This window comes from Propithecus coquereli, unplaced genomic scaffold (genome assembly GCF_000956105.1).
Source record: "Propithecus coquereli isolate 6110/MARCELLA unplaced genomic scaffold, Pcoq_1.0 Scaffold701, whole genome shotgun sequence".
NCBI classification, from domain to species: domain Eukaryota; kingdom Metazoa; phylum Chordata; class Mammalia; order Primates; family Indriidae; genus Propithecus; species Propithecus coquereli.
The window spans coordinates 371311-393769 of record NW_012153075.1 but is presented as its reverse complement, the minus strand read 5'-3'; the positions used below and the strand labels follow the sequence as shown (position 1 = coordinate 393769).

The window sequence follows — 22459 nt, the reverse complement described above, 5'->3', positions numbered from 1 at the left end:
ATCAGGGTTCAAATCCACTCTGGCAGACACCCCCATCTTCAACCCAGGGGAACAGCCCCTCCTCTCCGTCTTGAGTGGGATATTGGCGCTGCTGTGCCTGGTCTGATGCCCCACCATGGTCATCAAAGGATCAGAGGAGCCAGGGCTGCAGCCCCACCGCAGGGGCCCACCCTGGGGGAAGGAGCTGGAAATGGCATCACCCAGAGGGAGGTGCAGGCTTTGTAGTTAAGCCATTAAGGGGCCCACACTGGTCCCCACAGCAAGACCCCACAAGGCCCTTCAGCTCCTGGCATCTCCTCTCTCTCAGGGAGCTCAGCTGGTCCTTTGAGAACTCGGGATCAAGGGCGTTTCTGCAGTAGCAGGAAGACACCACAGTGGGGGCGCACTCAGCCTGCTCTGGATTTATGAACGGTTAGTTCAACCTTCCAAACAGCTAAGGCCCTTTTCCCGTGCACTTCCTCTGGCCAAGCTCTGCGTGTCCCGTTTCCCTGCCCCGTTACAGCCAGGCTTCCCCAGGGCCTCCCCTCCATCACCCTCGCCTTCGCCTCATTCCTACCCAGCGCTGGTGGGAGACCCCTTCGCACAGCCAGCTCCGCTATCCCCAGGCTATGAGGCTTGTTCTGCTTCTCCAGGCAGGCGGTCCAGGGACCAGCAAGGGGACTGAGGGGAGCTGAGCTCCAGTGGGACTGACAGCAGAGTCCTGGAGGGAGGCTGCCAGGGTCCATCAACAACAAGGAGGGAAGGACAGTCCCAGCAGAAAAGCAGCTCATAACTTGTCAGTCTGGCTACTACAAGCAGATCTTACTCGCATGTAAAAATCTCTTGTCAAAAACCCAAAAGGTCCACGTCATAAGATTCTGTATTTTTAGTTTCATGTAACATCTCCTTACACAATTTAAGATACAAGGACCAGGTACAGTGGGTCACGCCTGCAATCCTGGCACATTGGGAGGCCGAGGTGGGAGGATCACTTCATTTGAGGCTGGGAGTTGGAGACCAGCCTGAGCAACATAGCAAGACCTTGTGTCTACAAAAAATTTTTTTAAAAACCCACAAAACTATTTAAGATACATGATTTTTGCCATTTCATTTATACCCATTTATATATTTACTTCAGATACTCGGGAGAAACTTGTTGTTTTAATTAACAGATGCTTTACTTTGACTTAGCTATCAAAGAACTGATCACAAAAGATTTCACGTAAACTAGTCATTTATTAGCATTGCTAGGTTGACATAACAGGTTTCCAGTAATATGCCGAGTTGCACGGCGGTGACAGAACAAGGCGCGGTCCATACGCGTGGACAGCAGGGTCTCACTTCTTCCACTCGTTCTTGTCGTAGTCCCACTTGGCAGAGAAGCCCTGGATGGGGCTGACCTTCATGTCCAGCATCCTCTTGGTCTGCTTGGCCACCCAGTCTTCCTCGAAGGTGTGCGGGATGGGGCCATACACTACAGTTAAGACAAGTTCACGAGGCAGGACTGTCACTACAGGTTGTTTCTACGCCAACACCTTACGTGGGCCAGGTCCTCCCCAATGCACTGGCCACTCACTCAGCAAAGCCACCTGCCACTCCACACCTGCTCAAACACGCAGGATTTTACCTCTGAGCACTGACAGCTCTTGATGCTTTTAAATTATTCCTCTGTTTGTAAAAAGTCAGCAATGAAACAGTTAAGGTAAAAGCTGAATGTCTTCCCTCCAGACAGTAGATTATGAGAGTCTATAGGTCACAGCACAGAGCCAAGGTGCTTGTGAGACCAGAGAGAGAAGTCGGGTCTGTTATTAACCACGTCCACATTCACACCAAGAGGACGGGACGTACCTACGCAGAATGCGAAAATACCTGTTCTGCCTGGACAGAAAGAACCCAGGAGAGCACCTTAGAAGGAACGGGCAACCCCAGCAGCGTCTAAACAGAAACTGAGGTCCGAAGCCTCAGCATTCTGGCTGAGGTGCGATCCCCAGAACGGCTGAGACGGTCGTTCAACGGGTCCCCTTCTCCTGCTCGGACCCTCCCTGAGTCGTCTTGCGCTAACTGAGTGGTGAGCAGATACGCTGCTACTCAAAGTGTGGGGTGCTGTGCGAAGGAGGGAAGCATTTCACCACCAAACAAGTCTGGAAACTGAATAAATCAGATTCTGGCTTGTAAGTTAATCTCCCACGACTTCGGTTAACACAAGCCAGTTCCCCAAGACCTGGAAAACGACCCTGAGCCGGGCCCCAGGGGAGGTCCCTATCTCAGGGCTCCGAGGCAGCGTGAAGTCCGCACCACTGGGCACGGAACGCTGGAGCTGTGCCGGCCACACCCGCCTCCCCTGAGCCCGCTGCAGGCACCCGAGCCCTTCCTCCCTGCCCGCTCACCGTAGCGCTTCTCCCAGATGACGATGAGCGCCGTGAAGCCGATGAAGAACATGGCAGTGCCCACAACCGTCTTCCACTGGTTTGTGCCCCTGTTCATCTCAGCGAAGCTCTCATTGAACTTAATGCGATACACTGGGGACAGCAAGAGCAGCCATCAGCAGGCACGATGAGCAAAGCAGCCCCACAGCTCCCTCTTCCCCAGCGTTCAACCGCTTCCCCCGAAACACAGGGAGGGAGAAAACAGGGAGCTGCGGGACGCAGCATCAGCCTACACCATGCGTGCTTCACATGTATGCACACACGTGCCCCGACACACAAGCTCGTGATGGGGAAGGAGGAAAAAAACACACGGAGTTTGCATTGGGTAAAAAAAGCCCCAAATTAATAAGTAAACCACGTCCGACCCGGCAGATGTGCTGAGAGGCTCCGTGCACATGCTCCACTCCCCGCTGGGGGCCTGGGCTGCGCAGCCAGCCAGCTGGCAGAGAACAGACACTGGAGCCCTGGGACAGTCACTCAGAAACCTAGCAGAGCGACCCTGCTGTGCACAGCTGTTCTCCAGACAGCCACCCGGAGACAAGCAGAGGCACGCCTGCACGCACACCCACAAAGTTCCCAGAGATGCGGGGTTTGCCTGCGCCTCCCTTCAATACCCACACTCGACTTTCTCCTCCAGGGAGAGGTTGCTCCAGGAGGCCTTCTCCTTCTCTTTCAAGGCCTTCTGGCTGGCAGACAGGTGCTTGACATGGGCCACATCAGGCAGGGGGTAGTCACGCCGATCAACATAACTTGGGAGAGCAAAGTCGTCACTCTTCACAACACTTCCTAGAAACACGTTGGGGAAATAGTTGAAAATCCACATGGGTTGAGAGTCACAAACGAGGTGGTACGTCTGAAAACCAAAACGAGCACGTCTGCACACCCCGAACCCTCAGTGCCTAACAGCGTCTGGTACAAAGAAGATGTGACATAAATGCAAAGCTAAACATGCTATGTACCAGGCGCAGAACTGGGCTCTTTAAATATATCTCAGGTGAGGAAACAGACTCCTAAACTTAGGTAGCCAGTGCTTGATAGAAACGAGATTTAAACTCAGCCTAGGCTACGAAGTCCACGCTCTTTCACTCCCATTGGCTCGATAACGTCTTAATATATGCAAGTGAAGTTAAATGGTGGGGAATTTTGGGCGGGGGGAGATCATTAAGATCAGGTACGGGGAAGAGGATTTCTTGAAAGGGGTGGAATTGAACTTGAGCCAGAAAAAAATGGGAAGGAAGGGAAGGAAAAGAAGGGAAAATACTAGTGTAAATAAAGACCCAGACCCATATTCAATTTGATTCATAAACACTCCTTGATATAGAACCAAGCCGTGTTGAAATATTTGTATCTCCCCTGAGGTCCCTCAACAACAGGATCAAGAGCTTAGTTATCTTTATCTGAAACTCCAGTACAGAGCCTTACACACATGAGAAGCAAAATGACAACAGCTCAGCCTATTTAAAAGCAAGAAAAGTCACACTTACCGTGTGCGTGTGCTCGCACACACGCTGAGGTGGAAAGCGCTCGCTTGCCAACCAGGCTAAATACCCTGGTAGCCAACATTCTGAAAGATAAGAAGGTACACCTTCTTTATGAATGAGGGTGAGGACCTATTAGGAATGAGTCTTCTTTTTGCCCCAGAGCATTTTGTAAGTAAATGCAATTCTTTTGTTTGTTTCTGCTCAACACAAATGATCCATTCTTTATTACTGACTCTGAATTCACAAAATAGCCTAGGATGAGGTTTTCCTTGGTAGTCAGCATGTTTTTATGAAGCTTCATTATAAACTAAGTGCCATAATAGATACACACTTCGGGCAATTAATAGAAAATTGGCTTTCTCAAACAAGGGCAAAAAAAACTGAATAAGCCAACTCAAAACACTAAAAATCATTAAGGCACTGTGCTGCCACGATAGGCCCCATTCTCGGTGGGTAGGGAAGGTGACATCTCACAGGGACGGTCGCGTGCATGACATTCCACTGCGTGCTTGTTTACAACCTAATACTGCATGTACAGGCTGGAAGAGGACGCAAACACGGCCCGAGTCCACCTCCCATCCCTGCAGACAAACCTAGTCCACCGACTCTTCTCTCCTGGGCCTCTGCGATTCACGCCCCCTTTTAAATCGACCCTTCGGAGGGGCTGTAAACAATGAAAAGGACGCCGAACATTTTGGGAAAATACCCCCCGCTTAGAGCAGGTAAACAAGCATGACGTCAGGGCTGACACTCGCGTGTCGCTTCTTTCCTCGGGCCAGGCCCGTGCGTGCGCGGACGACCGGCGCCTTCCAGGCCGGGAAGCCGAGCATCCCTCCCAGCGCCCGTTAAACACCGGGCGGTCGCACAGGGGCCGTCTGAAGGCGCAGACCCGGGCCCGCTCCCCCGCGGCCGGCGCCCTCGGCCAGCGGGCGCTCCAAGGTCAGAGCCCGGGGCCAGCTCGCGGCCGCGGCGGGGCAGGGGAAGCCGGGCGGGGCGCCTCGGGGCGGCACAAAGGCCGCGGCCCAGCCGCCCCCGGAGCCCGGAGCCCCCGCGAACCAGCCTCAATGTCACCGGGCTAGAGGCCCATCCGCCGCCTCCTGCACATGCCGGGCGATGGCGCGCAGGCCCGATCGATGGCTCCCGGCCCCCCGACCCTCTCGGCCTCGCAGCTTGGCGCCGGCCGCCGCGCGCCTCACCTTCCGCCGCCGCCGCCGCACAGCCGGTGCCCGCTGCGACCGCCCTCTGCGCCCCGGTAGCCGCGACCGGAAGAGCGCGAGGCTGCTCCGCGGAGCACCACGGGATCGAGGAAGACTCCGCCCGGGCCGCGCCGAGGTCACCGTGGAGCGGAAGGAGCGGAACGCCGTGAGCGTCGCAAAACGCCGGGCTGGGCTGCTTTCCGGCAGGGGCTTCAGGGACCGCTTTCCGGCGGCGCCCGGCGAGAAGCGCGAGTGGATCCTGAGGTGGCGGCGGCTTCCCAGAGGAGCCGAGGCCCGAACGGGGGGCCGGGCCCGAGTCGGGGGCTGGGGCTGAGCGGGGGTCCCCGCCAACCGGCAGCCGCGCCAGGCAGTTGCCGCGTCCTCGTCCTGCTTCTCCGCTGGGGCGCCGCGCGGCCGGGCAGCGGGACCAGGCCGCAGCCGCTCGCCCAGGGGCCTCCGGGGCCCTCCCGGGCTCAGCATGCCCGGGGTGAAGCTGACCACCCAGGCCTACTGCAAGATGGTGCTGCACGGCGCCAAGTACCCGCACTGCGCCGTCAACGGACTGCTGGTGGCCGAGAAGCAGAAGCCGCGCAAGGAGCACCTGCCCCTGGGCGGCCCGGGCGCCCACCACACCCTCTTCGTGGACTGCATTCCCCTCTTCCACGGCACGCTGGCCCTCGCCCCCATGCTGGAGGTGGCTCTCACGCTGGTAAGCGCGCACCGGGCGCCTTCGCCACCCTGGCGGGCAGCCCCGGCCTCCCCTCGGAGTCGTCGGCACGAGAAAACCGATTTCGCGGCCGGCTTCCCGCAGGAATCCCGGATCCGCCCCCTGGGGTCACCGTGGCCAGGAATGGGACGGTCCACGAAGGCGCTTAGGTCCCGGCCTGGCTCTTGGCGCTCAAGAAATGGGCGCTCGTAGTAGTAGGAGTCGCAGCGACTTGCACCGTCGTGGATGCTTTTAGAGGCGCTGTAGTCGTACATTGCATTTTACGAGAAACTAGTAGCTTTTATAGAAACGGGCTATCCTTAATTGGGTAAGGATTCGACAGAATTTAAAGATTTTGAGTTGCGGGAAGTTGTCGTGTTGTTGGGACTTAAGCGCTAGAGTTTGGTTCTTCTGCACCTTCTCGGAGGCGATTCCTTATCTAGGGAGGGCGTGAGCGCTGTGGTCCTTCGGGCTTGGTACTGGGGAATTCCGGAGCTCAGACACTTAGGCAGCACTGATACCTGGGGCCTTTGCTCCCCGTGAGTGTCCATGAGCTTTGTGTGAGGAGCATTTCTTCCCCTTGGTGGTTAGCAACTTACTATCTAGAATGCGTCCATGGTTTTAAAAGCCAAAGAATTTTTGTGAAATTAAAAGGCAGGAGGAGATGATCTACTGAACACTCTATGTGTCTGCTTGCGATGACTACTTTATTGAAGTACAATGGGAAAAAGATTTAACATACAATGATGCTAGCTGGTAATTGAATTTTAGGCAGTAGCTTTTCTGTTGTAGTGATCAATAAAGGGGAAAAAAAAGACCATCCATGAATTTCATTGAGTTGTTAAAACCAATGAGAAATAAACTGTAGCCTCAGACCTGCCCACCTGAGCTGAGGTGCTGTTTTTCTATTAAGGATAAACTGTCATGCTAAAAAATGTTAGCCATTTCATGCAAGAAATAGTTAAATTTGAGAAGGGATAGATAGAAATCATTTCTCTCTGCCTCTCACCAGAAAAATGAAGCCATTCCATGGAAGAAAAGAAGCCAGGCAAAAAGAAAAAGCAGCAGCAGCAGCCATTTCATAATTCACCTAATTATGACGCCCAAGTAAATTCTTGGCAAACAAGAAGTACCTTTGGGCATACGGTCCTGGCCATACATCCTTGAGTGCTTGTTAAAGTAAACTGAGTCACTGTGTGGATTTTTTCATATCATATCTGTACAGGAGACAGATATAATAAGTAGACGGTATTTATAAAGTCAACCATTTTACTGCTGTCAGTACTGAAACACCACCGGAGAGGGCGTGTGTGTGTTTTAATCCAGGTCTTTCTAATCACTCGTCTTAATTGTTCGGTTATCGAGGGAATTGCAGGGTGAGTGGATATGGGAAAGGCATCGGCTTGCAGGGAACTGGATTCACGGGCGCTCATGCTGGGCGATCCAGTTCTGCAGTCAGTGTCTGCTGAGTGTCCGCCTTGTGCCAGGCCTGTGCCGGCGAGGGCTGTGGGTCAGACACAGTACCTGGTCTCTGCTTAGCGCTTGAACTTGCAGCAAGCCAGCAAGTACGATGCCAACGGGTAAGTGCTACAGGTAGAGATAAGTAAAAAGTGGTGAGGAGTTGAGAGAAAAGTCGGCTAACCCAGGCTCACGGAGCCCGGGCTGTCAGGCGGCCCAGAGAGAGGGATATGCAAGTCGTGGGCCAGCCCTAGTAATCCAGGAGGGAGGGCATTTGAGGTGAGAGAGACCAGCATGTACAAAGACTCAGTTTACTTTAACAACAGTGGGGAGGAGAAGGGAGAGTGTTTGGGGAGAGCTAGAGGGTGGAGTGCAAAGAGACAGGGGACAGAGGAGTGAGCAGTGGACAGATTGCTTTGTAGGGGACCTCGTAGATCACGCAGAGGCGTTTGAGCATCATCCTGAAGACAGAGGGAAGCCACAAGAGGAGAGTTGCATGATCAGATTTGTGTCTTTAAGTGATGGCTCCAGCCTCCCATGAGGAGGATGTCGGAGACTCGAATACATGCAAGACTAGAGGCAGGGAGGTGGCTGCACCGAGTGCAGTGTGTATGCGGAGAAGGGACAGATAAGAGAGAGCAGGAGGGAGAGCCCACAGGACTCGGTGACTAACCGTGCGCAGACTGAGGGAAAAGGAAGTGAGGGTGACTCCTGGGTTCTGGCTTATGCGTTGGGAGGATGGTGCGGCGGTGCCATGCATCGTGGGAACAGAGGCAGAGAAGCAGATTTGGAGGAGAAGTGATTGGTTCCGTTTGGGACATGTTGCATTTGAGATGTTGGAATGAAGAAGTCCTAGTGTTGAAAGTTGAAAAATGGGTATGGAGCTCAGAAGACAGGCTGGAGACGAATGTTGACAGCCAATAGCTTCTCGGTGACTTTGAAGCTGTGAGAACAGCTCATACTCTCTGGGGACACTGCGTGGAGTGAGAAGCCTGAGGAACTCTGGCTTTTACAGGGGGATGGAGGAGCCGAGTTGCAGCCAGCAGGCTAGGAGGAAAGGTGTGCTACGTTAGTATCCGTCTAAAACCCCGTCAGAACACCGGGGAGCTGCTTAAAGACAAACTTGAACCTCACTTGGAATGTCTAATATCACTTCTCACAGGTAGCCTGTACAGAGTTAAAGGGTTATGTTCCTCTCATGGTATATAATCACAATACTTGAGAGAATTAAACATACCAACTATAAACAACTGCATTCGAGTCACGGATACACGAATTTTCCCCAAGGAGCAGAGCTGCCTCCCAAACCACTTACCTGGGAAGGGAAGATGCCCAGAGAGAACCTTGACTCTAAGAGCCGAGGTTGCCCCACGGCCTCCAGCCTGAGACTGAGAGGGCCCTGTGCGGCCCTCCCCCCTTCAGGTCTTGCTCCCCCTGCGGGGTTACACCCTGCACTCCAGACTCCCAACTCCAGCACCTCCCCAAGACGTGCTCTTCAGTGTGCCAGGAGTCTTGGTGTCTCGCGTCAGCATGTTAGGTCCAAACCAGACTCCCTGCGGTGCCTTCTCAACAGGGAAAACAGTGCAACTTTTGTCCTTGCCAAGCGGTGGTGTTTTGTACTGACTTTGCTTATATTTACCTAAACTTTGGATCATAGCTCAGCAGTTGAGAGATACGAAAAAGATGCCAATCCAGTGCAAATGAAACAACTTTCAGAGGAGAGTTGTGGAGGAAAAGTCCCAATTTGAGTCCATCTAAATGTTTTATATTACAATTAAGCTATTTAAATTTAGATTGCTCACCTTCTGACTTAGTGACTTGATAACCTGAAGGCAATGAAGCTCCCGGTGTTTGGAGCCATAGCTAATAAACAGGGCAGTCAGCCATGGAAGATGCAGTTTTAACAGCATCTACGGCCACGCGACTGTAAACGAGGCCTTGTTCTCACGGCTCTCTTCTATCCAGGGAGTTTCACGTTGGCATTATTTTTGGTAAGTGGGAAAGACCAACTCGATATGCAGTCTGTCAGAGGGCAACATTAGATTCCTTTGAAAGGCTTTTTCATTATAATTTTCCATTTTAAAAAAAATCCTTGCATTTCTGGGTGCTTTTATTTTTTTAAGTACTTATGTCTGTTATTTATCCTTATAACCCTTTGACGTAGGTAGCAAAGGAATTATTTCTAATAGCAAAAACCCATAAAATGTTAGTAGGACAATTAGCATAAACCTGCTGTTTCTCTAAGCCCTTTTTGGCCTTTTCCCCTCTTGTTGATTTCCTAGCACTGTGGAGCAGCTTTCTGTGACATTCTGCTCAGATGACTTTCTTACCTGCTGAGTGGCCTCATCACCATGATTTCGGGCCAGAAGCTCCACCTGCGCTGTGCTCGGTTGCATGGCTGCCGTCCTGTAACTCCCCCTCCCCCATGCCCTTCCTTCATCTCCAGAACTTTCTGGTGCTAGCCTGGGAGAGGGAGAAGGCTGCTGTGGGTCCTCCTTTCGCTTCTTTGCCATGAACTTCATCTTCCGTTTCCATCCCATCGACTTCCAAAGCTCTTCTCGTGGATCTAGCTCCTTTCCATTTGATAGAAAAATCAGCAGCTGACTTGAGAGGAGCTTTCCTTCCTTCCCAGTGAAAATAACTGTCCCTCAACTTCTGAACTCCAGGGTCGCCTTCTTGCTACAAAAAGGAAGGCCTGGCAGGTTACCGTCAACCTGTTGGTAGGTGGCAAATTTGGGAGAGATGCCCTCCTCGGAGTGGCTCTCTTACTAGCTCCCGCCTTGCCTACTTTACGGTTATTGTACAGCCACACGAGAGAGGTGATAGTGCTTGGAACACTATAAAGTGCCTCACACGTGCAAAACCTCGCTAAGGTTGCTGAGAGATGCTCCTTCCTTTGTGCAGTCTAGCTGGGAATGAACGGGGTGGCCCCAGCCCCTCTGAAAGTTCTCCTACATGTCTGGCACAGAATGAGCCAAAAAGTGCACTGAACAGAGGGTGGCGGGCTTACGCCAAGGTGAAGGTGTCCTCTTTTTCCTCCAGAAAGTAAAAAAAACTGCACAGAGTTGTCTGTATTCAGAGCTAGCTTTAGTAAATTGGCAACAGGCTTCACAGCGTTTTGTCTCAACTTTTATTTTCATTTTGATTTTTCACACGATGCGTGATAGGGATATGGCATTCTAGTAGAAGTTCCATGTCATGACATTTTTCTGCTGGAATTCGGTTGAGCCCTTGGAGTTTTTCATACAGGAATTTGTCCCTTAGCAGGCAAAATGTAGGTTGAGGCGTACATTGTGTGTGTTTGTCGCAGGAACCATCCTTCGTGTCGGGTGCTTTCTGTGCTCTAGGGCAGGAGCAAGGTGACGCCGTGTGTGTTTGCTGGGGTACAAGTCCCAGACGGTTAGCTGCAGCCCAGGAGAGGGACATGGGAGCCAGCCTAGACTAGCCTGCTCGCAAAAGAATGCTGCGGGGGGCATCAGGACATTGTCTGTAGCAAATAAATATAAAATTTGTCCTATCCTTTTTTTTTTTTTTCTCTTTTTTTGAGACAGGGTCTTGCTCTGTCACCCAGACTGGAGTGCAGTGACATCATCATAGCTCACTGGAACTTTAAATCCCTGGGCTCAAGCGATCTTCCTGCCTCAGCACAGGCCTGTGCCACCACGCCTGGCTAATTTTTCTATTTTTGGTAGAGACAGGGTCTCACTCTTGCTCTGGCTGTTCTCGAACTCCTGGCCTCAAGCAATCCTCCTGCGTCTGCCTCTCAAAGTGTTGGGATTACAGGCGTGAGCCATTGTACCCAGCCCTTGTCCTGTCCTTAGAGTAAATGTAGTATAGCTGCGGTCAGCCGAATCGTAACCCCCAAAATATGTCTCCATCCTAATCCCCAGGCCTTACGTGGCAAAAGGAGTTTTGTGGGTGTGATTAAGTTGAGGGTCTTGGAGTGGAGAGGTCATCCTGGGTTGCTGGGTGGGCCCCACATGAGAAGGAAGGAGAGTCGGGGAAGGAAACGGATGGTGGAAGCAGAGGTTGGAGTGATCCAGCCACGAGCCAAGGAATTGGGGCAGCCTCTAGATGCTGGGAAAGGCCAGGAAAGGGTTCTCCCCTGGGCCTTCCAGCGGACTGTGGCCCTACTGGCCCATTTTAGACAGAAATTCTAACCTGTAAGATAAAAAACTGTGGCATTTGAGGCAACTAAACTTGGTGACTTGTTAAAAGGGCAGTAGGAGACTAAGACAGCAGAAAATCCGACTCTGGAAATAGGGACAGCCTGCCCTGGAGAGTAGGGACACCTGGGTGCGCAGAGACAAGCGTCACCTCAAGGGAGGACACACTCGAGCCGGCCTGTGATTGGAAACAGAGGCTGGGAATGTGGCTCTAAGGGGTCAGCTAATTGGGGAGCAGGGCCAGATCCCAAATTTTGAGCTAGGCCTTTTGATGCTGCATAGAGATAGTTTTGTTCTAAGCAGCTATGCAAAGTTTCCAGAACCCATTCCATTAAGAGACGATAGAAACAAAATATAAGTAATTTGGGAGTGATTTGCAGCTCCAAAATCACAGTGATAAAGCCATGATAAATATTTGGGGGACATAACTTAATCTTCTGGGTAGATGACCAGAATATCCAGTTGGTTCAGTGAGCCCTGCTGGTTTTGACCCAATATGGTAATTCGTGAGCTCTTAGGAGGCCAGAAATATTCTCTGTGTAAGCAAGGGACCCTTGGACTGTACTATCTTGTAATGTCTGCTTTTAGTCACGAAGGAAACTGTTGTAGGCCCAAACCAGAATTAGGGGAAGAAGAGCAATAGGGTTGTATTCAAAAAAAAGAATTTTTTTTTTGACCAAGTTAATTCACTGCAAAAAAGCGAGGTATCAATTTTGTTTCCTCTTCTGCAGTCTGAGAATAGAATTTATTGCGGTGTATTAAAATTCCATTATGGCAAAACAGGATGACCTTTTGTTGTTGTTAATAACGGCATTAGGCCCGCAGGAAGCTAAATCTGATGAGAGAAAAGTGGTATTATAAAACAGAACAAAAAACTTTTAAGTTCCACCACCACGCTCCCATTTAAAAGCACCCTGTAGGGAGCTAAGTGTGTCTGCACGGGTGCCCCTGCCACCCGCATGCCTGCTTTGCAAACTCAGGGCCTTTCTGAGCTCAGTTTCCTTAACTGTGCAAGATTGATTCGATAATCTCGGTGCTTTCTCAAGCCCCAGAATGCCCCAGTTCTTTATATCGTAAGAGGAGGTGGGTGAAGATTTTCTCCCCTCCCCCCCATAGCACTGTTCCCATTTAATACCTGTAGTGGGGGCCTCCTGCTGGGAGTGGGGAAGGAGGTCACATCTCCAGGTCCAGGTCCCACCCCTCCTGACCATTACAGGGTCCCGTCTTGTAGGAGGACGCCCCATCTCTGGGAGAGTGAGGGGCTGGGCCCTCAGTGTGATTTGGTTTTTTACCTCTGAGTCGTAGCCTATCTTCTGGGGAGAAGGATACACGATTGTGTCATGTTTTGTCCCAGCATGGGGGGGGAGGGTCTCCTGTGGTTTTTGAGACTTGATATTTAAGGGAAAATCATTCATCTTTTCTTCCCGATTTTTGTTCCTCTTTCAGATTGATTCATGGTGCAAAGATAATAGCTATGTGATTGCTGGTTATTATCAAGCTAATGAACGAGTAAAGGACGCCAGGTATGTCGCTGCAGAAACCCTCTGTGGGCTGGAAGAATGATCACAGCACAGAGCCAGTCTCTGAGGAGCTGTCTGTCCCTCTGTAGGCTCCAGATGCAGAATCCGTGAGCCCCACGCCCCTCCCTGCCCTGTGCTTTGTTTATAGTATTGGAGGGGAACTGTGGTGTGGATAATTCCGAACAACAGACATTCCAAACATTTATATTAACTTTGGGATTCTGTTTTGTATCTTCCCTATTTTGCTTGAAGGGAATTCATACAAGGCAAGTGACAGTCGGGGGCCTCGGTTTCTGTCCTTGCTCAAGTCTGCCTTGCTTCCTGTTACCTGACTAGGAATGAGGTTGGGCAGAGCCTCAGGAAGGAATACTGTTCTCGTTTGGGGTCAATAAAATGTCTTTTAGGTTTGGGGCTCTTAGGGCCTGATACTATGATGAAAATGTGGTATTTGCTGCTTCCTTTCTGTTAGCTCCTAGTTCCTTTTATCCAGATATTTCTCCCATTGTGGTCCTCAGTAAGGAGCAGAGCTGAGGATTTTGCTCTGTCTCTGCGTCGCTCTTGGTCCCAACAGAAGGACATACGAAGCACTCAGGATAATTTGAGGCGGGCTTAATACGTGGGCTGTTCCCACAGGTGTGGGCAGTAGCCAAGAGAACTCACAAGAGGGTCCTGTGGTGACCAAAGCCGGTGATGACAGCTGTTCCTGGCCTTCAGCCTGAAGAGCTGGGTAAAGAGGTTCGTGAGGAGGAGCAGAGCCCGTTGACCAAGGGACATAGCCAGCCTGACGTGACCTCACCTCAGGGGAGGGATGGCCCAGAGTGGTCAGCAGCTGACGTCTCTCTTGCACTCCCGTGACGTCTTCAAGGGCTTTCCTTGGCTGAAACCGGCCAGAAGCCAGAGGGGCAGCTGGAGAGTGTCCCCCACGGTATATGATGGGGGCATGTGCCAGGAGTGCCCTGACGTTGTCAGACAGAGCCGGCAGACTCCAGTGTCTGGGGAGTTAGAGGTGTAGTGGGGGACCCTGGAACAAGGTCCACCTGGTCGACGCCGACGAGAAGGTGGGCTTAAGAGCACTTTGGGAAACAGTGCAGTAAGCTGGGGACTGAGCACTGCTGTCACTGAGGAGGCACAGACACCTTCAGAAACGAGACCTCTTATCCTTGGAGGGTGGGTCCAGGCACAGGGCCCTGAGGGGGCCGATAGCCAATGAGGCATTGGACTCAAAGTCCCTCGGAGCACCTGCCGGGGACAGTTGAGGACACGTCGGAGCCCAGTGCACACTGGCTCTTCTGCTTCTCCCACTACCTCCCCGTTCCTCCTCTGAGCCCAGGAAGGGCGCTCGTCTCTCCTCCTTCAGAGCATCTCTTACTAACCTCACTCTTTCTGGGCCCTCCTCTGTGTGGTATCGTCTGCCTCACCTGTACTGATGACTCGGTGTCTGAGCAAGACCTACACACAGGCCACGTCCCTCTCAGTCTTGTTACGTGAAAGGGACTGAGTAGGCGTGGACTGCTGCATGGGCCATGCCCCCACGTGGCTAAGTTGACTGTGGAAGAGAGGTGGGCCACCGCGGGGCTTACTGGGAAGGGAGCCAAAGTCCAGTCACCTTTAAGGGGCCTAGAAGTGGCATTTTGGCCTAGGTAACCGTGCTGAGATGTGGTTCGAGGTTCTCCATGACTTGCTGTCATGGGCGTATGCTTGGTCGTCCCCGGAGTGGCCACTGTGTGCATCCACAAGTTCACTAATGGTGGCAAGAAAAAAAGGGTTGCCCGTTACTTACATCATTGGACTTTAGTGGAAAGAGACAGGCGCGTCTCTGGAGTTAATCGTTACTATGTGTCAGAGCGTTTGGAGAGCTTTGAAGAGTATTTGGAGAGCGTTGATTAAGGAAGCATTTTCCTGATTGATGGAAAAAGAGCTCAGTAATGGTCATCTACCCCTGTATTGTGTAGCATGCAGTGTGTTACACAGTGCTTAATAAAAGTAAAATGAAAAAAATAAAAATAAAAGAACATGGAAGCGAGTGCAAGCGCACAGCTGCGGCGGAGGCAGCAGGCCTTGGCGGGAGGGCATGCTGCGGGCTGTGGCGGCGGGCCAGGAGGACTTAGCCCTGTGGCGTAACGCAGGAAGCGCCCGGGCACAGTGTCCTTTGACCTGAGCCTCTGAGAGTAGGCAGGGTCCTGTCGAGGGCAGGTGTGGAGACCAGGTCAGCGCGTTCCTGGTTGGGGCAGCAGAAGGAAAACACAAGTGGGAACGTGGCGGGAACAGGGTGTGCACCCACGTGGAGGGAGGTGCTAGGAAGTGACGCTGCCAGGTTGGGCAGGCCACCCCTGAGGGCGCCTCGGCGCGTGGAAGCATTTTGGACTTCGTCTTGTGAGCACATGGGAGTGTCCTCAGCAGGAGGGTGCTCCTGGACTGAGCAGTGTCTCCCACGGCTCCCCTTGCAGAGGGAGAGGAGCCTGGGCGAGAGGGAGTAGCACCGGATTGTCACGTTAGCGTAGGCACCTCCCCTTCCTCAACTCCCCCACCCCCAAATCCGCGCCTTACGCGGTCACCCAAGCGGACCAAGCACACAGCCTCTCTCGTCCTCTTCTCTGCGTGTGCCTCCTTGGGCTCGCTCTCGCCATCTTCCTGCCTCTGTGCTGACCTCGTGCCCGCCCAGCCGGGGTTACCTTGTGCAGACGCACCGTGTCCGTGCTCTTCGTACCTTCGTCCGCAACGTCCCTGTTCCTCGCCGAGTCCACATTCCTTCAGCCGCTCACTGGGCAGGTTCTGCGCGCTCCCGTGATGTCGGTCTTGCAGTGCGTTCTGAGCGGCCGTTTGTTAGATCTGCAGAGGGGATTAAAACGTTAGCGAAGGGTCTGCATCCCTGAATGTGGTGTCTACCCCGGTGCGCTCCGGCTTGAGCTCCACCGGGGCCATCCCGCTCGTTGTCACAGCCACACACACTCCAGCCAGACAAGGCAAATGCACAGACGCCACACGGTTTGGGAGCTCAGGAGCTAGGGTCCTGCTGACTTCTTTCTTAAATACTTTTGCTTCTACCAGGAAAACATTCCCTTTTCTCTTCAACCAAACCTAGCTTAAAGTCTGCTCTTTTTGTTCTAGAAATATCTGTGACCTGATTAACAATGTCTCACAGCATAAGAGTTGGAGCTAGGTAGATGTGGATTTAAATCCTGGGTAACTTACTGATGAACTTGCGTGGGCCTCAGTGGTTCTGTCTGTGAAACGGAGCCAAGAGCCCCTGCCTTGGAGAGCAGTCCTGGGGACAGAAGGAAACAGTGTGCTGCGTGTTGAGCCATGCGCTTGGTTGGGAGTCGGGGCTGTGATTACTCTTTTCAAAAGAGGATTATTCAATCAGTGTTTTAACGTGCTTATAACTTTTATGTATTTCCTAAACTTTAGGTCCTTACATCACGTTTTATTGTATTCTTTCATGATTGCTGGTGTTTTGCTGCGTGACCACCACTTCATATGGGCGTATCTCAGTACCCAGCAGAGTGCCTTGGCCTGAGGTAGATGCTCAGTGAAAAGCTTTTAGATACGAAATGTAAGATACCGACTACACCTGCATGCCGGCTCTGTGCTGGCTGGGAAAGGGGTCAGGAAGGTGGTCTCTGGCCTCAGGAGCCTGCAGTTTGACTGGGCAGCTGACTGTGACTCGTCTCAGGAACCAGGAGTTGACACAGACTAGCAGGAAACACAGTGCTGATCTGGATGTCACAATGTGAAGGTCGGACATTCGGGAATGGGGCGGATCGGTGTTTAAGACTATGCGCATAATACAAAAAAAAGTTGGCAACTCTTTCAAATACTTTGACAGTTCATTAACTACGAAGCTTTAACTTCTTTCAAAAGAATAAATTTGAAATTTGAGTTCTTGGACATCTCAAATGGTAGTTTTTGTTTTTAATGAGTGTTTCTAGGTACACTCATTAAGGGGTACACTTACCCTTCCCAGCACAGTCACCAGCTAGTGTGATTATTGTTAGAAATGATAGCTTTGTGAATTCCTTCAGGGCAAGAGGCTCTGCCCTTTCTTTACTGCAAGTCCCTGGAAGATCATGCACTCAGCAGATGCCGCCTCTGTTCCCTCTGCGCTAAGGACTGGGAGAGTGGGGACCAGTGAAGACACAGTCCGCGAAGTGTGTGGTGACACCGTGCTGGCAGGCGGTGCAGACTGGGTGACTCTGCCTCCCCCAGGGCTCTGGTCCTGCTCCTCACGTCTGCTGTTGGAGCCGTGGGACTTGGCACTTGCCGACTCCTGGCCAGCACAGGGAAGTGCCACCTTCAGTTTGACCTAGGATCCTGCTGACTTTTTTCTTAAATACAATTCTACCCATAAAACCTTCCCTCTCTCTTAAATGTGATTTTTCTTAAAACAGTACTACAGATACTACATCACTTTAAGTTCTCAATTTTGAAAATAGAATAGTCAGATAAAATAATTTGTTTTCATAAAACATTATTAATCTGCTTTTTTCAGCCCAATCACAAGGGAAGGATTGTAATTGTATACTGCATTTCTTTAAATAAACTCACAATAATCAGTTTATTCTTATGGCCGTTAAAAATTACTCATTTTCTGCCTCAAAAAGCCAAACTTCTGATTGTGCAGGGAAAATAAGAGGCACAGAAAGAAAGCCCGTGCCGAGGATTCTGTGTTAGATGGCACTTGAGAGTTCGCAGAAGGGAGAGGTGGACCTTGCGTGGGGCAGCGAGGCAGGGCCTCTGCAGAGGATGGCATGTCCTCTGGGCGCTGAACGAGGGGAAGGAATTTAATAAGCAGAGCTTGGCGTGGAAGGCCGACAGGGAACAGTGTGGGTGAAGCAGGAAAGGTATGTGAGGGAGACGACGCATAGGCGGTTTTGCTGAAATGGAAGACACGAGCATTGCCATGTGGGCTGGAAACGAAGCCGGGTCCACCAGTGGAAAGGCTGCCGTGGCGGGGACGGCGGGTGCCGTGTGACAGGCGGTGGTGAGCAGTGTGTGGGTTTGTGAGCGAGAGGGGACGCGATGGAAGTTCGTTTCAGAAAAATTGACCTAAGGAGAGTTTTCAGGATACAGTGGATAGGAAGAGCCTAGATATTGTGAGACCGGTGAGGAAGCAATTTTAGAAACCGTGTCTAAGCCGGAGCAGACCGGGTGTGGGGAGAGCGAGGAGTCACAGGCAAGGAAAGAACCTGCTGCACCTGGTGAGTGACAAAGGACAGAAGGAAAGGCAGCCTCGGCCAGAGAAACCAGAAACGGGCCACCCTGCGCGGTGGCTTGCCTGGTGGGTTACAGCCGGGAAGCTTTGAGGGGGTGTGGCTGGCGGACTTGTGGGGTGACCTGTGGAGAGGAGGGGTAGACGGCAGATTGCACAGAGCCGTGGTGCGCACGTGGAGCCCCAATATCAGCTTATTGATGAAGTTTAAGAAATGGGGTTGGAAGGGAGGAGGAAAGTTGGACAGAGGCTGGAGGAACCAGTTAGACACTTTTTACGCCTTCCCTGAATGTAAAGACTTACACGGATTCGAAGGCAGAGTTGGGGCTCGTGGGGAAAGAGAACGTAAAGAAGGCCCCTCCCAACGTGGGATGGAAGGATAACTCTGTGCTCAGAGACACAGCAGGAGAGGTGTAGGGGCGACTCCATGATCAGCTCTGTTGGCTGCAGGTGGAAAGGTGTCGTTTATGAAGGTTGGCGTGGCAGCAGAGCCAGGGCCAGCCGCTGGAAGCTTGGGAGCATGGAGATGTGGGAAGACTTAGGAGTTTCAAAAAATTTTTTATAAAAGAAAAGATGACTCAGAGCTGTGAGGCTGCCGTGGCTTGTCGCAGCAGTGCAGATGGAGAAAGGCAGGCTTGGAGCTTGGCCTGCGGGCCGGCAAGCGCGCAGCAGCGAGGTTCAGCTGCACGCTCCGGGCCACTCGCCACTGGGTTCCAGGGCGCCTTCCTGTTCGGGGGATGCCCTCTCAAGGTCCCCTCTGTGAGGGTCTCCCGGCTGGACTGAGGCAGGGACCTGCTGTGGACAGTGCACCACGTTGCCAGACAGCGTCCCCTGTGCCTGCTCCCCACAAGTCATCACTGTGGGACTGCAGCCACCAGGAGCCACTTGAAACAGGCAGAACAAGCACACGCAGCCTATTGGCTCTGTCGGTCTATTTGTCATTACTTGTCAGTTCTTGGTGGCGGTAACTGTGCCTTACGTAGACAGCGTTGAACAGCACTAACCGGAGTGTGGTGGAACTCACTGGCTCTTCTTTGGCAGTCCAAACCAGGTTGCAGAGAAGGTGGCCTCCAGGATCGCCGAGGGCTTCAGCGACGCTGCTCTCATCATGGTAAGTCGCCTCGGTGGCTAGTGAGCGTTCGTCCTCTTGCTGCTGTGGCACTTTGCCGTACAGTTTTGCTTTCTGTGGGTACTTTGACTAATGTATCTTCATTGGACCATTGCCACCTCTTGCAGTATTCTCCCAACTACACACTTAAAGTTGTTTGGTTTGGCTGTGGGTTGTGTACAGCTGCAGTCACGGCACAGGGATATCCAAAGAGGGACGGTCTTTCAAGGTCGGTGGTCCTCAGGGTGAGGTCTCCACGCCCACAGCAGCAGCACCACCACCTGGGAACTTGTGAGAAATGCCAGTTCTGGGCAGGCCCACGTTACAGGCTCACACCTGTAATCCCAGCACTTTCAGAGGCCAAGACAGAAGAATTGCTTGAGGCCTGGAGTTTGAGACTAGCCTGGGCAACATGATGAGACCCCATCTGTACAAAAAAATTTTTGAAAATTCGCCAGGCATGGTGTCGTGCACCTGTGGTCCCAGCTACTCGAGAAGCTGAGGTGGGAGGATCTCTTGGGCCCAGGAGATCAAGGTTGCAGTGAGCTGTGATTGTGCCACTACACTCCAGCCTGGGTGACAGGGTGAGACCCTGTCTCAAATAAATTAATTAATTGCCAATTCCCAGACCCCACTGAATCAGAAACACTGGGGGTGGGGCCCAACAGTCTGTTTAACGTGCCTTCCAGATGATTCTGATGCACACACAGTGTGAGGACCATTGTATTGGAGCCAGCACAGCCTCCATGGGCGCAGGGAAGGAATGAGTTGGATGTGCAGGCAAATGACATTGAGAGCCTTGTTAAACAATCTTGATTCAGACAGAATCCTAAGAGTGCGGGAAGAAGTTTGGAAGCTTCACTTTTGTGAAAAAACAATGAAGGACTTAATAATTATTTTCCTGCAAAATACACAGTTTATCTCAGGCCAAGCTCTCTTGGTGATTCCGCATGTCAGATTCATAGGAAGAGTTTCTGCCCTGGGCCAGCGTTCACACTGCTGCCGTGAGAGCTCCAGGGAGGTCCCTGCTGTTGGCTCCCGTGTGAGTGGTCTGTTCCCTCTTGTGTCTTCTGCCCTGTTCTCAGGTAGACAACACCAAGTTTACGATGGACTGCGTAGCGCCCACGATCCACGTGTACGAGCACCACGAGAACAGATGGCGGTGCAGAGACCCACACCAGTGAGTGCCGCTGCGGGCGTGGTGCCCACAGGCTCCGTGCAGAAGCCGGTCTCGCCCTGCCTGTGCTTTAAGTTAGCGTGTTCCCCCGAGCATCATACCGTGCGTGCTCCCTGACTCCCGGAGGGCTGGGGCCTGGAGGGCTGCTGTAGGGGAACCTGATGGTACTCGGGGGTCTTCCCACCCCAGACCCCAGGGCACAAACACTCTTCCCAAGTGTTTGGTTTGATTTATTTGTGATCAGTCAGGAAGCTTCAGTCATCTGCCTCCTGCTTTTTCAGAATTCCATTTTAAGGGTGTCCCTTCCATTTCTTGATTACCCATGTTTGATATTCTCCATGTACATCTTTATGTGTTTAAAATGTCCGTGTTTCCTGGTATTCCATCTCTCCTTTCTTTTTACCACCGTGCATGTGCCCGGTCTTCTCTGTAGTCAGAGGCTGACTTCTCTGTGTCTGACCCGCAGTGACTGCTGTGAAGACTGGCCAGAGGCGCAGAGGATCCTGGCGTCGCTCCTGGATAGCCGGTCCTACGAAACGCTCGTGGATTTCGATAACCACCTGGATGACATTCGGAATGACTGGACAAATCCAGAGATCAATAAAGCTGTTCTGCACCTGTGCTAGGCAGGCTTGGCAGTGACCGGTCTGGGCATTTCCACTGTGCTAAAGAAGAAAACCTATTTTTAAATGTAAATAGAATATCTCGTAGCCTGTGTGGGAAGCTGACGGTCTTAAGAAGTGGCCTGTGCCTTGAAAGAGGGCAGAGTGTTCAGTCAGCCGTCTTCCAACACAGAGCCCCTAGAAGAGGCACAGACCGTCCAATCCGACCACCCTGTGGATCTCCCAGTTGTATGTTGCTATCTTCCAAATCAAAGCTATTTCTGCTTGTCCAAGATTGTTCCTATTAAACAGTTTTAACTAACCTTTTATAATCTGGAGAGAATACTTTTTAAGGCTTATGAACTCTATTTCACAACAACAACAAAAAGAGACCACATCTTATACTCCAATGAGTGTGTTTGTGAGTTTTTGTCCTGGTTGAGTTGATGTCGTGCGTCGAGCCGACATCCCGGGATCGGGGCAGACACGCGGAGTGCTGGTGAGAAGCCGCGTGTGGGTGTCCAGCAGCTGAGCAGCGGGGCCGTGAGCAGCACTGCCCCACTCGGCGTCGGCTCTCACAGCCACGGTGACGCTACATAGTGGGAGTGATGCCACTGTTGCCTGAGAAACCTTTATCGTTAAGGGTAAAAGCAGACATCGCTGGTAATGAGAACATGGATGAGAGCACAGTTCATTGCTTCTCAGTCAACCAGAAAGCTTGCAACCTTGCAAAATCAAGAAAGGAAAAACGGAACCGTGCTATGATTTTCTTGTAACTGACCTGCATGGTCATTGAAATGGTTCTATGTCTTCAAAATAATCGTTTCTTTTGTATTCAGAAAAACAAAACCAATTTAGACTCCCCGAGTTGTACAGAGCAGTGTCTAATTTTTATACTTAGAACATTTGGTCAAATTTTCTAACCCAATTTTAAGAAATTGATGGGGAAATTTATGGTACCATTGCATTCCTTCCTTTTTATATGACTTATTTTGTACAGAGTTCAGAGAACGGTACCTTTCCTACTGTTGTCTTTGACTACACGAAGGAAATTTGTAACTGTTGATGTGACCCACTGAAGGGGTTTGTGATGCAGCGTTCACTATTTTCTCTTAACAAGTAGTGAAGAAATTCAGATATTGCTAAAAATAAATGTCTATTATTTGATCCATCAAATTTTCTCTTCCCCTTTCTTCAAATACCTCCTACCCGTAACTTTTTAAACCGATGTTCTTTCGTGTGGGGAACACGAAGGAAGGAGTGAGGCACCGGTGTACTGGGGCTTCACCCTCCTGCCCTCAGCTGCCAGCGCCCTCACAGCTCCGTGGGCTCGTGTTTGTTTCAGGAAGGGAGAGGAGTCACCTCCAGCATGTGCCGTACCAGAAGCTGTCTTCCTGGGACTACAACAGGAACACGGGGCACCTCCAGTGG

General features: G+C 51.7%; 2 protein-coding genes across 3 annotated transcripts; one reads left to right on the top strand and one right to left on the bottom strand.

Annotated features, from left to right (window-relative positions):
- Positions 1 to 1195: 1195 nt before the first annotated feature.
- LOC105823972 lies at positions 1196 to 8582 on the bottom strand. 2 transcript variants are annotated; one of them, XM_012661271.1, is made up of 5 exons: positions 8562 to 8582; positions 3890 to 3969; positions 3024 to 3191; positions 2367 to 2498; positions 1196 to 1453 (listed from the first exon to the last, which is right to left on the bottom strand). In XM_012661271.1, exons 2-5 carry the CDS (start codon positions 3966 to 3968, stop codon positions 1317 to 1319), a joined length of 516 nt encoding a protein of 171 aa, XP_012516725.1. In that variant the 5' UTR covers position 3969; positions 8562 to 8582; the 3' UTR covers positions 1196 to 1316. The 2 variants fall into 2 exon arrangements, with proteins under 2 accessions (XP_012516725.1, XP_012516724.1); XM_012661270.1 differs by lacking the exon at positions 8562 to 8582 and adding an exon at positions 5083 to 5208.
- EMC8 (ER membrane protein complex subunit 8) lies at positions 5278 to 21438 on the top strand. Its single transcript, XM_012661269.1, has 5 exons — positions 5278 to 5791; positions 12859 to 12935; positions 19183 to 19252; positions 20335 to 20429; positions 20893 to 21438. Exons 1-5 carry the CDS (start codon positions 5561 to 5563, stop codon positions 21050 to 21052), a joined length of 633 nt encoding a protein of 210 aa, XP_012516723.1. The 5' UTR covers positions 5278 to 5560; the 3' UTR covers positions 21053 to 21438.
- Positions 21439 to 22459: the final 1021 nt, after the last annotated feature.